A 17,910-nucleotide genomic window follows, 5' to 3' on the forward strand; every position below is an offset into this window, starting at 1 on the left:
CGGAAGTCGGACACTCAACTGACTGGGCCACGCATGCGCCTCCCCCTTTTTTATTTTGCTAACTGGTTATCTTTGGAGGAAGTGCACTATGAAACCAACTCATCTTAAAAAACTATAAAACGGAAGAATATTTATTCTGCTTTTCCTATATGAACTATACTTCAGGAGAACCAAATAACTGATGAAAGTTTATTTGTATAAAAGTATGCAGCGAATATGTGAAGACATCATGGGAATCTAACAACACCATTTTGCAACCCTGAATGAAATAATCGATCCAGGCACCAATCATCAGTGGTTGCTCAAAACACAAAAAGAGAGCCAACCAGATGTCAAGTGTCACCCCATCTGTGAAGTTTTCCAAGGTCTCCCCACCCTGCCCCCAAATCAACCTGAATCTGATTAAGCCTCAGTTCTAAAGACCTGATTGTTGGGTATTCAGGGCTCAGAGCAAAATAAAGATATAATCAGCAAAATTCAGAGTGTGGGGAAGAACAAATGACCCAGTTTTGTTTGTTTTTTTTTAATAAGTTTATTTACTTTGAGAGAGAGAGGGGGACAGAGAAGATCCCAGATAAGCTTCATACCATCAGTGCAGAGCCCAAGGCAGGGCTCGAACCCACTAACCATGGTATCATGACCTGAGCCAAAATCAAGGGTTGGATGCTCAACTGACCAAGCCACTCAGGCACCCCAACCCATTTTCTTCAAAATAAATAAATAAATAAATAAATAAATAAATAAATAAATAAATAAAATCAAGGGGAAAAAAGATGTAAGGAAACCTACAGTTAGACTTGGAAAACATATCAGTCAATGAATGCAATTAGTGAAAGTCATTTCAACCTAGTTAAACTGTAAAAATCCTAAGACACAACCAAGGGGACTGGAGATTTGAACAGACTGGGTATTTGATGTTATTAAAGCACTGTGGCTCAATTTTTTGCGTGCTTATAGTACTGTGGATATACATGTATTTATATACATACACACATATATACACACACACACACACACATATATATTTAAGAGTGTTTGCTTTTAAAAATTTAATTTTAAAAAATTTGCAGAGAAAATAAGATGCTCAAAATTAGCAGGGGAAGAAAATGTGTATAATAAGATTGACCATGAGATAACTGTTCAAGCTGGGTAATGGGTACATGAGAATTCATCACATTATTTTCTCTACTTTTTATTTGTTTGAAATTTTCAATGAAAAAGTTTTGTTCTATTCTACATGAGGGTATACTCAACTCCACCCTCAAGATGAGGTCAAATAAAAAGAAGACTGAGAGCCGAATACAAATGTGGAGGTCACTGATGAATTGAGAAGGCAACTTTTTGGTGAAATGTTGGCTATGACAATGTAACTGGAATGAGTTCAAGAACAGGAGACAATACACTAGAGGGGACTCTAAGGAGAAAATAAAAATGGGAGGCAGCTGGCCTTTCCTGGAGTAAAGAGAAGCTTTTTCTTACTTCTCTGCTGATAGGAGTAATACAGAAAGAGGGGGACAGTGACCATGCAGGCAAGTAGAAAAGACAAAAGCAAGAGCAAAGATCCTGAATAGGTGAGAGGAATTGGGATATAGCCCCAAAGTGGACAGGCTGGTCTTGGTCAGGAGCAGGGGACAATTCACCTATTTTAATAGGCTCAATGCACAGGCTGGGATACAGGCACGTTGATAGATTGGCATAAAGATGGAGTTCTCTTTTCGTTGCTTATTTAAAAAAAATTTTTTTTTAATGTTTATTTATTTTTGAGAGAGACAGAGACAGAATGCGGGTGGGTTGGGGCAGAGAGAGGGGAAGGCACAGAATCCAAAGCAGGCTCCAGGCTCCGAGCTGTCAGCACAGAGCCCGACGCCGGGCTTGAACTCACAGACCTTGAGATCATGACCTGAGCTGAAGTCGGATGCTCAGCCAACTGAGCCACACAGGTGCCCGTCTTTTCATTGTTTCTGTTTTGTCAGAATACAAAGGAAGGTCATAGCTAGGGGTCAGGAAGAGGTGAGTGGTTAGAGATTTGAAGAGAGGAACTGGAAAATAACCATCTTGGAGAGTGGCAAGTGACCTTACTATGAAAACACAGTAGCAAGGTCAAGTAGCCCTAAAGGATCATTTGAAATTTGTCATCATAAATTTAAAGCAAAATCAGTCACCCCATTTTACGTAGCCATGTTCAGCTGCTCTGATGCAGGAATGGACAAGCCCAAGATCTAGTTTTAACCAGGGCTGGCATTTTGTCATGAAAGTATAATAGAGGGAAGGAAAGAGGAGTGGAGAAACGCATCAGATTGATTATAATGATGGGTTACAGAAATAAGCAGGGTCAGACAGGAAGTAAGGATATAAGGGCAATGTTTGTGTAGGGTTTAAAGAATTGTTGGATGCAGAAAACGGAGAAAATATGGTATAAAGATAGGCAATTGTCAAAGACTAAAATGCTTGTAATTGGGATTTGAAGGTGATACCGTTGTTGGTAATGGCAAAGGCAAGATGAAAAAACTGGTCTTTGAAAATAAAAATGTACGGAATCGGATGGATTTTTGTGTAGAAATCACTAACAACGATGAAGAGTTCAAGTTGAGAGAAAACAGTGAGTCAGACCCTAAAATATTCCATGGAAAAAGAGGATCACAAGTGAATGGAAAAGAGCAGGAGGCAGAGTTTACTCTCGTGCCAGGTATTTTAGAGAAGCTGGAGTCTTTAGGTAAGAACAGTGGCCTGAAGAAGCAAGAAGCAAGAATACCCCCACCCACCACGCCTGGCCATGGAGTCCGTGGGGTCTGGAAGGAACAAGAGCCATTACTTAGTGGGGTTGCTAAGGCAGGAGCAACCTCAGGGGAGGGCCAAGTGTCAGTGAAAACTCTAACGGGATGGATAGTATCATCCAAATCACAGATTAAAGTTCACCAAGAAAAACATAAAGATGATTTCACTGCCCCTGCCATAAAAACAGTATTGTTATACTTACATCTAATAGAGCTGGTTTTATTAAGCTACTTTGAAAGACAATATTATAAAAATTTCAGTCTTTATTTACCTTCCTGTTGTAATTGAGCCAAGAAAAGTGCAAGGTATGTGTCTGAGATCAATTCTGGACCCGTCAAGAGAGAATTCAAGTTGAACCACTGGAAAAAAATTTTAAGTATTTAAGTTAATGTACATTATAAGTAATAGGGAAGTTCCATATGTTAAGAATAAATACAACCCACCTAAACTTACTAAGGCTATCTAAACACTGAAAACATGTCAAACCAAGATTTTTAAAAAGTAATTTAATAATATGATTTTTAAAAACTGAAATAAATGTTGCAGATTTACCAGTATTAAATGTTTTAAAAATAAAATTTTGCAGGGTGCCTGGGTGGCTCAGTCAGTTAAGCATCCGACTTCGGCTCAGGTCCTGATCTCATGGTTCGTGGGTTTGAGCCCTGCATTGGGCTCTGCGCTGACAGCTTAGAGCCTGGAGCCTGCTTCGGATACTGTGTGTCTCTCTCTCAAAATATAAATAAACATAAAAAAAAAATTTTTTTTAATTAAAAATAAAATTTTGCTTGGGGTGCCTGAGTGGCTCAGTTGGTTGGGTGGCCGACTTCGGCTCAGGTCCTGATCTCACGGTTTGTGAGTTCGAGTCCCGCGTCGGGCTCTGTGCTGATAGCTCAGAGCCTGGAGCCTGCTTCAGATTCTGTGTCTCCCTCTCCCTCTGCCCCTCCCCTGCTCATGCTCTGTTCCTCTGTCTCAAAAATAAGTAAAACATTAAAAAATTAAAAAACCAAATAAAATAAAATAAAATTTTGCTTTAAGTCATAAACTTTGTATCTCCCACCCCAAAAAAGAGTACAGAAATTGATACTACTTTAAAGTATCTTTATTGATAGGTATAATCAAATCTTTTTCAAAGTATCTGCCCAACAAAACCCTAATCACATTATACTGAAGAAAAATGAAACCAACACAAAGTCTTCCCACTACTGGTAATTTTGGCCAAAAGATTCCAATTGTGAGAAAAGTAGACATTCCAGGAAGGGAATTCAAAATCGCCAAATGATTTTACACGGATCACTGAGCCACTCTCACATGTAATTAAAATCACTTAGTCACTCTTTTATAGGATTCCTAATGTAACCCACAAGATACAAAAGTTTCCAAAATTATTGTCAACATCATGACCAACTACTTTTCCTGGATTTTGACAGAGATTATAGTACTTTTCCAGTCACCCATTTCTCCAAAGAAGACATCCCAGATGGCCAATAGACACATGAAAAGATGCTCAACATCACTCACCATCAGGGAAATGCAAATCAAAACCACAATGAGATATCACCTCACACCTGTCAGAATGGCTGACATCAAAAGCATAAGACTCAGGTGTTGACAAGGATGTGGAGAAAGAGAAACCTTCCTGCACCGTGGGTGGGAATGCAAACAGTATGGAGTATGGAAACAGTATGGGGTTTCCTCAAAAAATTAAAAATAAAACTACATTTCGATCCAGTAACTCCACTACTTGGGTGTTCTCCGAAAGAATAAAAGCACTAATTCGAAAAGACATATGCACCTCTATGTTTACTGAAGCATTATTTACAACAGCCAAATTATGGAAGCAGCCCAAGTGTCCACCAATAGATGAAGGGATAAAGAAGATAGGAGATACACACACACACACTCTCTCTCTCTCTCTCTCTCTCTCTCTCTCTCTCTCTCTCTCAACGGAATATTATTCAACCATAAAAAAGAATTAACTTTTGCCATTTGCAACAACACGGATGGATCTAGAGAGTATAAGGCTAAGTGAAGTAACTCAGAGAAAGACAGATACCATAGGATTTCACTCATATGTGGAATTTAAAGAACAAAAGGAAAAGAGACAAACCAAAAAACAGACTCTTTTTTAAAAAAAGGTTTTTTTAATGTTGATTTATTTTTGAGGGAGAGAGAGACAGAGTGTGAGCAGGCAAGGGATAGAGAGAGAGACAGACACAGAATCCAAAGCAGGCACCAGGCTCTGAGCTGTCAGCGTAGAGCCTGACACGGAGCTCGAACTCACAAACTGTGAGCTCAGGACCTGAGCCGAAGTTGGATGCTTAACCAACTGAGCCACCCAGGCGCCCCAAAAACAGACTCTTAACTACAGAAAACAAACTGGTGGTTATCAGAGGAAGGTGGGTAGAGGACAGGTTATATGGGTGAAGGGGACCAAGAGTGCACTCACTGTAATGAGCACTGAGTCATGTACAGAGCTGCTGAATCACTTACATGTACATCTGAAACTAATATAGCATTGTATGTTAACTATACTGGAATTTAAAAAAATATATATAGGAAAAAAAACATTTCCAGTCATCTTTTTCATAATACAAGGACCTCTAACAAAAGAGTGTACAGTGAAAAACATAACTGTAAACAAAAATATAAATTAGAGCCAAATATAGTAAGTTAAAATTGGACATTTCTTGTATTTATAAAAGATTAAGTAATTTAAAATGTGAAAATTCAATTTTAAACTAAAATTTGTAAAATCTCTCAAAATAACGATGCAAGTTTACATGCAAATCACCAAAGGAACTTCTGGAACCTAAGTCTTCAGATCTTAAAAAAAAAAAATCCAGTGATTATACAGGAAAGGTAAAGAATACTTGATCATAATTTTTTAAAGATATAAATAAAAGCCGAAGGTTAAATAATCTCGGCAGTGTCCTCTCTGCTTTCTCCTTGGAGCTGACCCCCACTCAGGTCAGCCTCTACTGCAACGCACCTCCTTACTTGCTCTTTGTACAACTCAGGAGGGACCTTTAGAAATAATCGGGTCACAGGACTTAAAAGGACTTAAAACATAATAGCAGGGTTTCTATTTTTGAATTATCTTTTATTGATTTAATCAGTGCACTCATTCTTGATTTCATTTTCCTTTTTGCTTCGTATTATTTTATTTTCCAAAAGTTTCGTGGAGCTATAACTGACATGCGAGAAACTGCACATACCTAAAAGTGTTCAATTTGAAGCTTTAACATATGTGTACACCCAAGAAACCATCACCACCACCGAGAGTTTCCAGGGCCCTTGTGATCCTCCTCTCTCACTGCTCCTCACCTTCCTCATCCCCAGGCAACAGCTGGTTAATCTGTCATTACAGATCAGTCTGCAATTTCTAGACTTGTATACAAACGGAACCTTACAGTACATAGTATTTTGTATCTGGCTTCCTTCACTCAGCATAATTATTTTTGTTCACCCACGTTGCTGAACGTATCAATAAGTTCATTTCTTTTTATATTGGACCATTTCTAATATTCCTCTTTCCAAGATTCAAAACATTTTTTTTTAAGTTTATTTATTTTGAGAGAGACACAGACGGTGTGAGTGGGGGAGGGGCAGAGAGGGAGAGGGAGAGAGCGAGAATCCCAAGCAGGCTCCGCACTGTCAGTACAGAGCCTGACGAGGGGCTCCAACTCACGAAACCGAGAGATCATGACCTGAGCTGAAACCAAGAGTAGGCCCTTTAACCGACTGAGCCTCCCAGGCGCCCCAAGATTCAAAATTCTAATAAAAAGGGCTTTTTTCTTAAGTTTATTTATTTTTGAGAGACAGAAAGAGTGTATGGGGGGGAGGCACAGAGAGAGAGAATCCCAAACAGACTCCACACTATCGGTGGAGAGCCCGATGTGGGGTTCAGACCCACACAAGCGAGACCATGACCTGAGCCAAAATAGAGTCAGATGTTTAACCAACTGAGCCACCCAGCCGCCCCTAAAAAGGACTTTACATAATTGTTTCAAAATAGTGTCATGTATCCAAAGATCTTTGGTAATTATCTTAAAAAATAACACCTTAGGTACGTTTCTTGATCTTAAGAAAGGCTTGTTCAAGACACATTCCGTGTTCTTTTAAAAAAAAATAGAGTTTTATGTAGATGTATGTATTATATCCACATAGATTTTATGAAGCCTTATGTATTACATGACATTTTGGAATGTGGATAATCTTGATATGCTAAAGCAAACATAACTGAAAACTTTTTATTCATGCTGGATGCTATTTCAGGCTTCATGACACTACTGTATGCCGAGAACAAATCTATAAAGTCATAGTTAACTGGAAGAACATTTTTATCCCATAAAAACTCACTAAAAGTGACCCCTTCTGTACTGTATTAAATAGAAAGCTTTTCTTATGTAGTTAAATTGTACAGTTGACCCTTGAACAACGTGGAGGTTAAGGGTGCTGGCCCCTGGCACAGCTGAAAATCCACGTATAGCTTGACTCTTCAAAAAACTCAGTACTAATAGCCTACCGTTGACTGGAAGCTTTACTGCTAATGTAAACAGTTAACACACAATTCGCATATGTACTGTATACTTTTTTTTTTAAGTAGGTTCCATGCTCAACGTGGGGCTTGAACTCACAACCCTGAAATTAAGAGTTGCATGTTCTATCGACCAATCAGGCACCTATGATATACTTACTTTCACAATAAAGCTAAAGGAAGGAAAATGTTACTAAGAAAACCATAAAAATAAAAGGAAGATCAGAAGGAAAATACATTTATAGTACTGTACTGTAAAAAACAATCCACGGATAAGTGGACCCATGTAGTTCAAACCCATGTCGTTCAAGCATCAACTGTGCATGGTTGTTACAAATAAACCTATAAGGGAAACTGCTACTGTCTTTGAAAAGAGAAAATTTCCATTAAGATTAAAACCGTACCATACACACACGTTACTGGTAAATTTCTTCATCCGGGAGGTATGAACATTTTAGTTGCAAATGGAGGGAAAAATGAGAAAAAAGACAAAAGGAGAAACATTACCTGTTTTCCTAATTTTCGAACTGTAAACCAGTGTTCTTTGTAATTGCATATGAATGACCTTTCATTTCTAGAAAAAGAAAAAAATGCATACACAATATTAAGTTGAAATAACAGAGTTCACATTCATTTAGTTTATCTACTAGCAAGTATTATATAAAACATGATAGTTTAGGATTGTGCTTACAGTGAAGCATCACAGATTTTGAGAAATTACAAAATAGCATTAAAAACAAAACCAAAACCAAAACGCAAACAGTAGAAATCTCTCTGCAGGTTAGTGATGCCGCATCAAGAATGATGGCACCACACACCCTTTAAGGATCAGTCCTGTGCTGCCTGACACCGAAGGGAGGAGGGGAGTTAATGGGCAGATGTTCACGGACATCCCCAAAAGCTGTCACAGCGAACTCTGAGGGAATGAAACAGGGAACATCAAGCAAGACAAAAGCATTCAAAATACGCTTTGCTTCTTTAAGAAATTATAACTTTAAAAATCAAGTTTAGAAAAAGCAATGTGGAAGAGCAAAATAAAATCTTACATGGGATCGATCCTGAGCCTCTGATACTCTGGACTGTTGAAGAGAATTAGTTCTAAACCCCAAACCTTCAAGGCATTGCTTATAACCTGTTTAAAAAAAAAAAAAAAAAAAAAGCAACTTTTCATGAGCTAAACCATTCAATTCCAAATTAAGTAGCGCAGCCATGTTAGTTGCATAAACAACTGTACTTCATAATTTTCCCTAGAAGGCTATGCTTTTTAAAAAGTATGTGTATAAATACATCACTGAATCCATAAAAGAAAAAAAAGTACCTATAAAAGAGTCCTTTTTACACAAGGTTTCTGGAACATTCCAGAGAACCACATAATTCCGAGATAAAACTCTCTCAAAAATCCAGATGTATATTCTACTCAGTATTCTTTTTTTTTTCAATGTTTATTTATTTTTGACAGAGAGACAAAGCATGAGCGGGGGAGGAGCAGAGAGAGAGAGAGGGAGACACAGAATCCAAAGCAGGCTCCAGGCTCTGAGCTGTCAGCACAGAGCCCGACGTGGGGCTCGAACCCACGAGCCGTGAGATCATGACCTGAGCCGAAGTCGGACGCCTAAGTGACTGAGCCACCCAGGCGCCCCTAAGTATTATTCTTAAAAGTAGTCCACTATATACACACAATAATCTGGCTGCTCCGGGTCCTGCTTTAGAAAAGTTATATTCAACTCACTACCTGGTATGTCAGTAGTGATGAAAATTTTGTCTATTAAAAATGGATTCTTCCTGGGAATTTAAACTGAAGCTTTCAGACTTTGAACTACCATCATGGGTTTGTAATTCGTAGGAAAAAATAAATAAATAAGCCTGATTACTTCCAACTGTCTGGAGGAAAAAAAAGGACATTTCTGAAAATTCACTCTCCGCCCTCCGAGGCAGCCAACAGAGCAGCAAGTGAACCAGGTGCCAGCTAGCACAGATAAACAGTGAACACAACGCAGGGGGCAGACGTGAATAGGCACCAAGACCAGCGTCCCAGTGTCGTACAAACAGGCAACAGCAAGCGCAGGGCCCGCTCGAGCCTCCTCTAGCGCTGCGGCAGCTCTCACCAGGTACCGCCCATGTGGAGCAGTGCTGGACGGAGAGGCTACTGAATGAGGGGTCCAGGAGGACAATACAGGGGGACGGAACAGGCTCCTCGAGAGAGCTTCTGGAAGAACTCTGGATATACCTCCCGGCTGTTAGAATGAAAGACCCATGGATAAGGCAAAAGAATCTCACAAGTACATACACATTCACCCACAGAATTCAAGGGGAGCCGAAAGTGTAAAAAAAGAAAGAAAGCAAAAGCCACAGACCATAATAAAGGAATCCAGTCCTGGTACGCGGATTTAAATGGAAGGCAGTGAGGTGCTGCATTTTCTCAAATTTATCCAAGATGTAGCAAGTTTGAAATACTCTTATTGGAACTACGGTTAACAGCATCCAAATGTAAATTACATGGTCTTCGTTCAAAACGCCCTACTCTAAAATGAAGGTTCTACCATCTTAATTTTCATGTTTATCTCTATAAAAATCTAGTGCTCTAGAGTATGATCTTACACTTTTTCCCCTAGTTTTTTCCTTGTGTTCTATGGCTTTATTTTTATTTTTTAATAATCTTACACTCTTAGACACAATCTACTAGAAGGACCGCTGAAGGTCACATCATTACAGTGACCGTGAAAAGAGATGCTGTCAGAAGAGATGCGTATCGACCACATCCTCAGCGCGATCAGTGCCCGGACATCAACAGCCCTTAGTACATGCTTCTAACCACTTACTTGAATAGAGAAAAAACCACTGTCGTCCATATTTCCCGAGGGCTGCTGTTTATTTCGGATGGGTCGTTGAGGCGGGGGTGGAGGGTGGGGAGAGAAGGATAGAAACCGTCATTGGTGTGCATATTTAAAATAACATCTTGCGCGGTCCCGTTTATGAAGTCAAGAGCATAGTTATAATCGACAAGTCAGATCCCCATAGGAAGAATGCTTCATCCTTTTCTAAAGGGTACCCACATTTTTTCAGAACCTGATTCGGTGAGTTGAAAGTCAGTACCTGTAAAAAAGTGCGATAGTCCTCACTGGTGACTCCTCCCTCTGCCATTCTCATTCTCTCCTCTTCGTCCAGCTGATGGGCAATGGAAGACAGCTCCACAGGGCTAAAATATTCTCCTTGCAATAGGTTATTCAAGCAATGTTGAGCACAAAGTGAGCCTTCTTGCTAATATTTTCAAAAGAAAAAATTCAAATGTGATTTGCTGAACAGACTTGTACGGTATCTTCCTCTCAAGAGGAATTTAATCACTAACGCAGCCAAACCGAGCCATTTTGGCCTTCAACAGCAATGATTTACGAAGTACCTGAATTTTCATTTAACACTTGTTTTATAATTTTACCATTAAGGAAACTACAATTATTTAGCTCTATGATCAAAAACTTGAGAATGACTTATATAAACAAACAGCATTCTCTACAAATATGCCAAATTTCACATTTCACTAGAAACTACTCTATAAAAACATTAGCACCTCTCATTTTCAGTACCTAAAATATATCTCTTTGGAGGTTCCATGGAAAATTACTAACACTGAAAGCGAAATTTTAATCCCTAGAACATGTGTGTTCTTTTAATAAGATAATCTACTCGATCTAGAGGCCTGAGTGGCTCAGTCGATTAAGCCTCTGACTTCGGCTCAGGTCATGATCTCACGGCTTGAGTCCGAGCCCCATGTCAGGCTCTGCGCTGACAGCTCAGGGCTTGGAGCCTGCTTCGGATTCTGTGTCTCCCTGTCTCTCTGCTGGTGCACCGCTCGTGCTCTGTCTCTCTCTCCTTCAAAAATAAATAAACATTAAAAAAAATTTTTTTGAAGATAATCTATCGATCTAAATGCTTACTCAAGGAGTTTCAAATCAATGAACAAAAGTATCTCAAGAATTGATACAGGTAGGAAAGATCCTGCTCGACGTTAATGAAGACCTGTAGCCAACCGAACCAAGGTTCTCTTCGGGGAGCTCTGCACAAAATGTCTATGCAGTATGTACAACAAGCAAAACTTCCCCAAACCACACCCGGAGCTCGTTTCTGAACAAGCCAGCGAGGAGGGCTGCATCCAAGGAGGCATCACTGGCTTTGTATCGCTGGGGGGGTGGAGGGAGTACAACTTCCCATGGGCCCCAGGGTCTTCAGCTGCTGGGCAGCTGGCCCTCACCCAGTTGGCACCCCAAATGTAAATCCGAGCTGCCTTGGGCGCCTGGGCGGCTCAGTCGGTTAAGCGTCCGACTTTGGCTCAGGTCATGATCTCACAGTTTGTGAGTTCGAGCCCCATGTCGGGCTCTGTGCGGACAGCTCAGCACCTGGAGCCTGCTTTGGATTCCGTGTCTCCCTCTGTCTCTGCCTCTCTCCGCTTGTGCTCTGTCTCTCTGTCTCTCAATAATAAATAAACATTAAAAAAATTAAAAAAAAACAAATAAATCCCGGCTGCCTGGCCCTGAGCAGTCTGCTTATCACCCTGCTCCCCACAACAATGTCACTTTCCCATACTTGCCCTGGAAGAAGGGAAACTCACTGGCGAAGGAGATCCCTTCCCATGAACACAGACCCCTCTGTGGAATGATGGCAGAAGATGAGAATACTTTCTTCTCCCACTAACCCTGACCCTCTAAGTTCTCCTTTCCTCCACTAAAGTCTATGCCTTAACCCAGCCTGTCTTACCTTGTACGATTTGCTCTGTCACTCAAGAGTGACACAGAACTCTTTGGTGACTCCAAAGAGCAACACCTGGTGAGACACATATTTCTCCTGGTTCTAGGAACAAAATTCAGCTCCAGAAAATGATACAGGGTATATGAATGCAGTGGAATAGGAAGGCAGCATTGAGAGAGTCTGAGCGCAAGATAGGGAGGGGGCCAAGATAAGCTTATCTTCATATTTTGGTATAGAAGTACCTTGAAGCTGAAGACAGTATCCCTGAAGTCACAGCCACATAGTGCAAGAGAAAGTGTCTCCACCTCTTTTTCCTTCTACTGTATTCCTACCTCTAGAAAGAAACTTCCTCTGAACAATACAACGTGAACTGAAGGAATACACAGCCATCCTACTTATATTCTACTGAAAAACGGGCAAGACAAACAAGTATTCACAAACAGACAAAAAGATGCTCAACGTCATCAACCATCAGGGAATGATATATTAAAACTGCAGTATGTTACTACTATACGCTCTCCAAAATGGCTAAAATGTTGGAGATCAGAGACATCAAAATACCACTTGTGGACATGTAAATTAGTACAACCCCTCTGGAAAACTATTTGGAGTATCTACTAAAGCTTAACATATATGAACCCTGTGGTCTAGCAATTCCACTCTTAGGTACATAATGCCAACAACAGAAATGTAGACGTACATTCATCAAAACACATATAAAAATGTTCCTAGCACTACTACTGGTAATGCCCCACCCTGAACCATCCAGATGCCCATCACAGAATGGGTAAACTGTGCTCTTTTCACAAGGGAAAACTATATGACGATGAGAATGAATTCACTACAACGACCTGCAACAACACAGACGAATCAACGTTAAAGAAGATAGATTCAAAGAGCAGCCACTGTATGATGCCATTTATAAAAGCTCAAAAACAGGCCAAACTCATCTATGACGTTAGAATTCAGGACAGCGATCACCCTCACAAGGGTGAAGGTGGGGTGGAGGGACAGTATCTGGAGGAAGGCCTAAGCGGAGCAAATAAATATTCTGTTACCTGATCTAAGAATTATTTACACATGTGTTCACTTTGTGAGACCTCACTGAGCTGTACTCTTATGGTGTGTGTACCCTTAATGTGTGTTTGTTACAGTTAAAAAAGTTCAAATAACAACCACAACAACTCTGCTAAGATACAGGTATTTCACATATCAAGAGCTTCCTTTTTTTACGTTTATTTATGTACTTAACTTTTTAAAAGTTTATTTATTTTGAGAGAGGGAGAGAGAGAAAGAAAGGCCACACACGCATGAGTCGGGGAGGGGCAGAGAGAGAGAGAGAGAGAGAGAGAGAGAGAGAGAGGGAATGAATCCCAAGTAGGCTCTGCACTGTCAGTACAGAGCCTGATGTGGGGCTCAAACTCATGAACTATGAGATCATGACCTGAGCTGAAACCAAGAGTTGGTCCCTTAAATGACTGAGCCACACGAGCACCCCATGTTTATTTATTTTTGAGAGAGAGAGAGAGCTCATGCAAGCAGGAGAGGGGCAGAGAGAAGGAGACAGAGGTTCCAAAGGGGGCTCCATGCTACCAGCACAGAGAGAGTCTGATGTGGGGCTAGAACTTACCAACCGTCAGATCATGACCTGAGCTGAAGTCAGACGCTTAACCGACTGAGCCACCCAGGAGCCCCAAGAACTTCCTACTATGGTCACCAGACACCGGATTTTCTGGGAACAGTCCTAATGCAAATTTTCTGTCTGGCTGTCAGGTTACATGCCTCAGTTTGGTGCTCTCAAACTATGGTCGTCACATTTAATACACATATTGAAATAGTGAAGCCAACTATTTAATAAAAAATTCTCTCTCTAAAAAACTCGCTTTGGGGTGCCTGGGTAGCTCAGTCACTTGGGCAGCTGACTCTTGGTTTTGGCTTGGGTTGTGGGATTGAGTCCCACGCTTGGAAAACTCTCTCTCCCTCTGCCTCAATTCTCCACTCGATCTCCGTAAAATAATTTAAAAACCTAGCTTTGAAGTACAAAAAAATAAGCAATTGATATCAAACTTTGTCTAAGTAAACTGTCACAGGAAATAGCAAGTTCTGTACTTCTAATGTGATTTAATAGAAGAAAACAAATTGTTCAGTCCAAATTTAAAATCACTTTTTAAACAAGGTGAATCAAATTCTACATGAACCCAAAAAAAAATTGTACAAGTGCCCCACCTAATATTATCCATTCCCAGCCCACCAATTTATCCCCACCCACCTCTTCCTCGTGGAGCTTTAAACCAAAGTTGGATAGAAGTTTATATGTGCTATGGTCAAAGTTCAGTAGCATTGAAATGCCATGATTTTAGGCCCAGACTTCTTGTATTGGGATCAGAGGATGAACAATCTGTATGTTCAGCTTTACCGAGGTATTTTACAAAACCACAGAGGGTTTTATAAAATACACTTACACAGAGGGTAAGTGTAACCAAATCATTCTCTCACCGTCCTTAAAGTCTTCAGGACCAACCTGCAACGAGTTCAAATTCCCACAGACACTAACTGATTACAGCGGAAACCAGGCATAAACCTTCAGGTGCACTCAGGGTCGGCCTAAAGTGCCCACACAATCAACCTATGACTACTTCATCTCATCTCAGTGACGCTAAGCTCTCACCCCCTATGGCGAGGTCCAGCAAACACAAGTATCTGAGTAACAACAATGGCCGGCACTTCCCTAGTACATGTGCCAGGAAGCATTCCAAGTGTTTATAACTGAGGTAGACACTTCATTATCCTCACACCACAGAGGAGGAAACTGGAGCCCAGAGAGATAATGAGTAACTTGCTCAGGATTGTATGGATTGTAAATAGCAGAGCCGGGATTCAAACTCAGGCAGAAGTGAAGTCTGTGCTATTATTACTTCCTCGAGCCACTCATTTGGAATTGGGTTTTCCCTAGACCTCCACTGTCCTCAAGACAGCTAGAAACCAACAATCACAAAAAGGCCAAATGAATAGCATCAAGTCAAAGCTCAGCATCTTCTGGCATTTTCATTAATTTTAAACACAATCCCAACAAGTGTGGCTACACTCTCAATTTACATTAAAAGTACCAATTTGGATGGCACTGTGCCCACACCAAGAGCAGTTAGCAATAGAAATGGTAACAGAAATGACAGAAAGCAGACATCAGAACTAAAACAAACACCAAAACACCGGGCAGTTAGTGGCCATTTAGTACGAGGGTTTGTTAGGGCTTGGCAAACTCTAGCCAATAGGCCAAATACAACCTGCTCCTGTGGCTAAGAGTGGTTTTTATGATTTGAGATGGTTGGGTAACACACCCACACACAAACAAGAACATGTGAGAGGCAGTATGTGACCTGCAAAGCCTAAAATACTTACAGAAAAATGATTTCTTTTAGATAACTACCACCATACACATCTTAGAAGCTCAAGAAACTCTCTTAATTCACTTAAATATTTATTGAGCAACTATGTGCTAGGCACCATCTTAGGCACTGGGGATATACCACAGAACAACTGTTAAGTTTACATCCTAACTTAACAAAGGGCACTCAAGGTGGCGCCACTGTGAAAATGGGGAAACCAACATTCCCAGAGGAAGCAGTTGCAAGGCAGGCATCTCTATATACGCAGCTTCCTTAAGGCCAACGCTGGTGCTCTGACAAAGGTCATATGTATGTGGCAGACGGAGAAAGGAGGGTGCTGACAAACGGCATATTAAGCTCAAACATTCCCAGAATGGACTGTGTATGAGATTCACGACGGGCCCTGTGGTTATAGGTATTTTCCATACTCTTGAAATATGCCTAAAAAACTTCAAAAGCCCTCATCTGTTAAGTACATATAAGTTGATAAGGATAAATGTATTCTGTAAGTACCTTTAAGCCTACACAGATGTTGATAATCGAGAGTGACTTCTTTCAGGAAAAGTAGACCTTTATGAGGCTAGCACCCAGCTACTAAACCACCCAGGTTTAGTAGTTACCTTCACTGAAATCTATCCCAACAGTGCCAATGGCTGTCAATCAATATCTGTAAAAATATGTAACTCTCAAGAGGTGGTGTGGAAAAAGTTTAAAGTCTTCCATTTGAAACATCTGGTCCTATACCAAAGCTTTTGAAAATCAGGAATAAAAATATGTATATGGAGGGTTCTCTTCATTCAATCTCCTTAGCCAGGCAACTAAATTTCTCTTGTCCAAGATTCATCAATCACGTCAATCAAGTCAAAAGATTAGTGGTAATTATAGGAGTCCTTCCTCCGCCCCCCCCCCAACATAAAAACTGGTCTACTCCAGTGCCAAAATGTTCTAAAATGTTTTCTATAAAGAAAAGCATTCCATTGAACAACTTGTTTAGACCCATCCTGTGTCTCTTTTGTCTTTGGTGGCTTTGTGTGAATGGATAGATGATCGTTTACAAGTATTTAACAAAACCAAACCCTGCTGCTCCTACTAAACAAAAGCCTTCCCGACAATCCTTTCCAAACACGAAACTATTATGAAACAATGTATCTATCATGTGCCAAAGTTGTCCTGGGGAAGGTTTCATTCACACCCAAATAGCTTGTTTCTCCACATGCCACCAATCGTTATCTTCAAGTGCGTGGTCGTTAAAGAATAAAAGCAAAACAGGCTAGGTGAACGACAACAAAATTATTCCAGTCTAGTCCTGATAACTAATAAGGAAGCTGGCCTCCTGATCCGGAAAGATGCAACCACCAAAAGAAACGAAACCTAGACATCCCGTAACAAAAACTCCTGTGACGACTTCCCTGTTCAGGGGCGCTCAGGATTCCCCACCTCACTTCCCCAAGTGTCAGGCCCTACGTGGGACGAGCCAAGGTCCCCGCCCTAGGGAGGCTCAGGGACCCGGTGCAGGAGGACAAGAACACAACCCCGGAGATCTAAGTGTATGGGAGGTTCCAATATAGAACAGAGGAGCCCAGAGGAGGAAAAGTTAATTCTGCCAGAAGTGGGACTGAGGGAGTGGGGTGGAGTTGGGGAGGGTCGAGGGAAGGGTCCAAGAGGTGACTAACTAGAACCTAGAGAGACTGGGGGAGAAGGGAATGGAGAGTGAAGCCCACGGAAAGTGGAAGGGAAGCGCGGAAGCTAACCCATTCGGTGCCACCGCACTCCCGTGCCCCCATGGTGTCCCCGGCCCTGCCCTCACTCCCTCCCAGCTGCCCGGGCGTCCCGAGCCCCGGACACCTCGGGCACCGGCCTCTTTGGCAGAGGGTGCGGTGGGGGCGTCGGTGAAGCTGCCCTCCCTACGAAGTTCCCCCGCCCGGCGAGGCTGGGATGGGGGCGATCGGGCCCCCGCCAGCTCTGCGGGAGGAGGCTGTACCGCGCCCTACCGCAGCCACGGCACAACAGACAGCTCCCCACCGAACGCGGACACTCACTTTCTCGTGGAAGATGGACTCCATGTTTATTTGTGTGGAGCCAACGGCCCCCGCGCCGAACCACCCCCCTCCAGCCCCGCCCCTCGGCCCCACCCCTCCGCCCACCCTGCCCCGCCCCGCCTCGAGCCGCCCCTGCCCACGTGCCTCTCACAGACCAATCATCTCCGAGGAAGTGAGTCACGTGGAGCGAAGAGCTAGTGAACGCCGGGGCGGTAAATGCGAGGGCACGTGACCTGTGTAGCGCGTCCTGCGATCTCCCTTTATCTGGCCAGCTTGGGGGGGGTGGGGGTGTTGCAGCGCCACCTAGGGTCTGGAGGATCTCCGCTTCCCACCCATTGCTATGGATTTGTAGGCTATTAGGGGTCTGGACAAGGAACACCTGGGTTCTATGTTCTTTTATGTTTTCCACTTTGTATTTTATGCTTATCATATT

At 41.8% G+C, this 17,910-nt stretch overlaps 1 protein-coding gene across 8 annotated transcripts in view; it reads right to left on the reverse strand.

Moving 5' to 3' along the window:
- Positions 1-17,539, reverse strand: part of ATXN3 (ataxin 3) — a 38,003-nt gene extending 20,464 nt beyond the window's left edge. For 6 of the 8 annotated variants that reach the window (XM_040478053.1, XM_040478051.1, XM_040478052.1 and 3 more), the window contains exons 1-6: positions 17,478-17,539; positions 10,406-10,570; positions 10,132-10,176; positions 8,359-8,444; positions 7,820-7,886; positions 3,047-3,134 (exon numbers count right to left, since the gene is read on the reverse strand). In XM_040478053.1, coding sequence (XP_040333987.1) covers positions 3,047-3,134; positions 7,820-7,886; positions 8,359-8,444; positions 10,132-10,176; positions 10,406-10,570; positions 17,478-17,501 — 475 coding nt within the window. In that variant the 5' untranslated portion in view covers positions 17,502-17,539. Of the gene's footprint in view, positions 1-3,046; positions 3,135-7,819; positions 7,887-8,358; positions 8,445-10,131; positions 10,177-10,405; positions 10,571-12,061; positions 12,155-16,630; positions 17,226-17,477 lie in introns of those variants that run through there. The other 2 variants (XM_040478056.1, XM_040478055.1) reach the window with 2 other exon arrangements.
- Positions 17,540-17,910: the final 371 nt, after the last annotated feature.

The sequence above is a fragment of the Herpailurus yagouaroundi genome, unplaced genomic scaffold, assembly GCF_014898765.1.
Source record: "Herpailurus yagouaroundi ecotype Mexico unplaced genomic scaffold, PumYag 141, whole genome shotgun sequence".
NCBI lineage: Eukaryota > Metazoa > Chordata > Mammalia > Carnivora > Felidae > Herpailurus > Herpailurus yagouaroundi.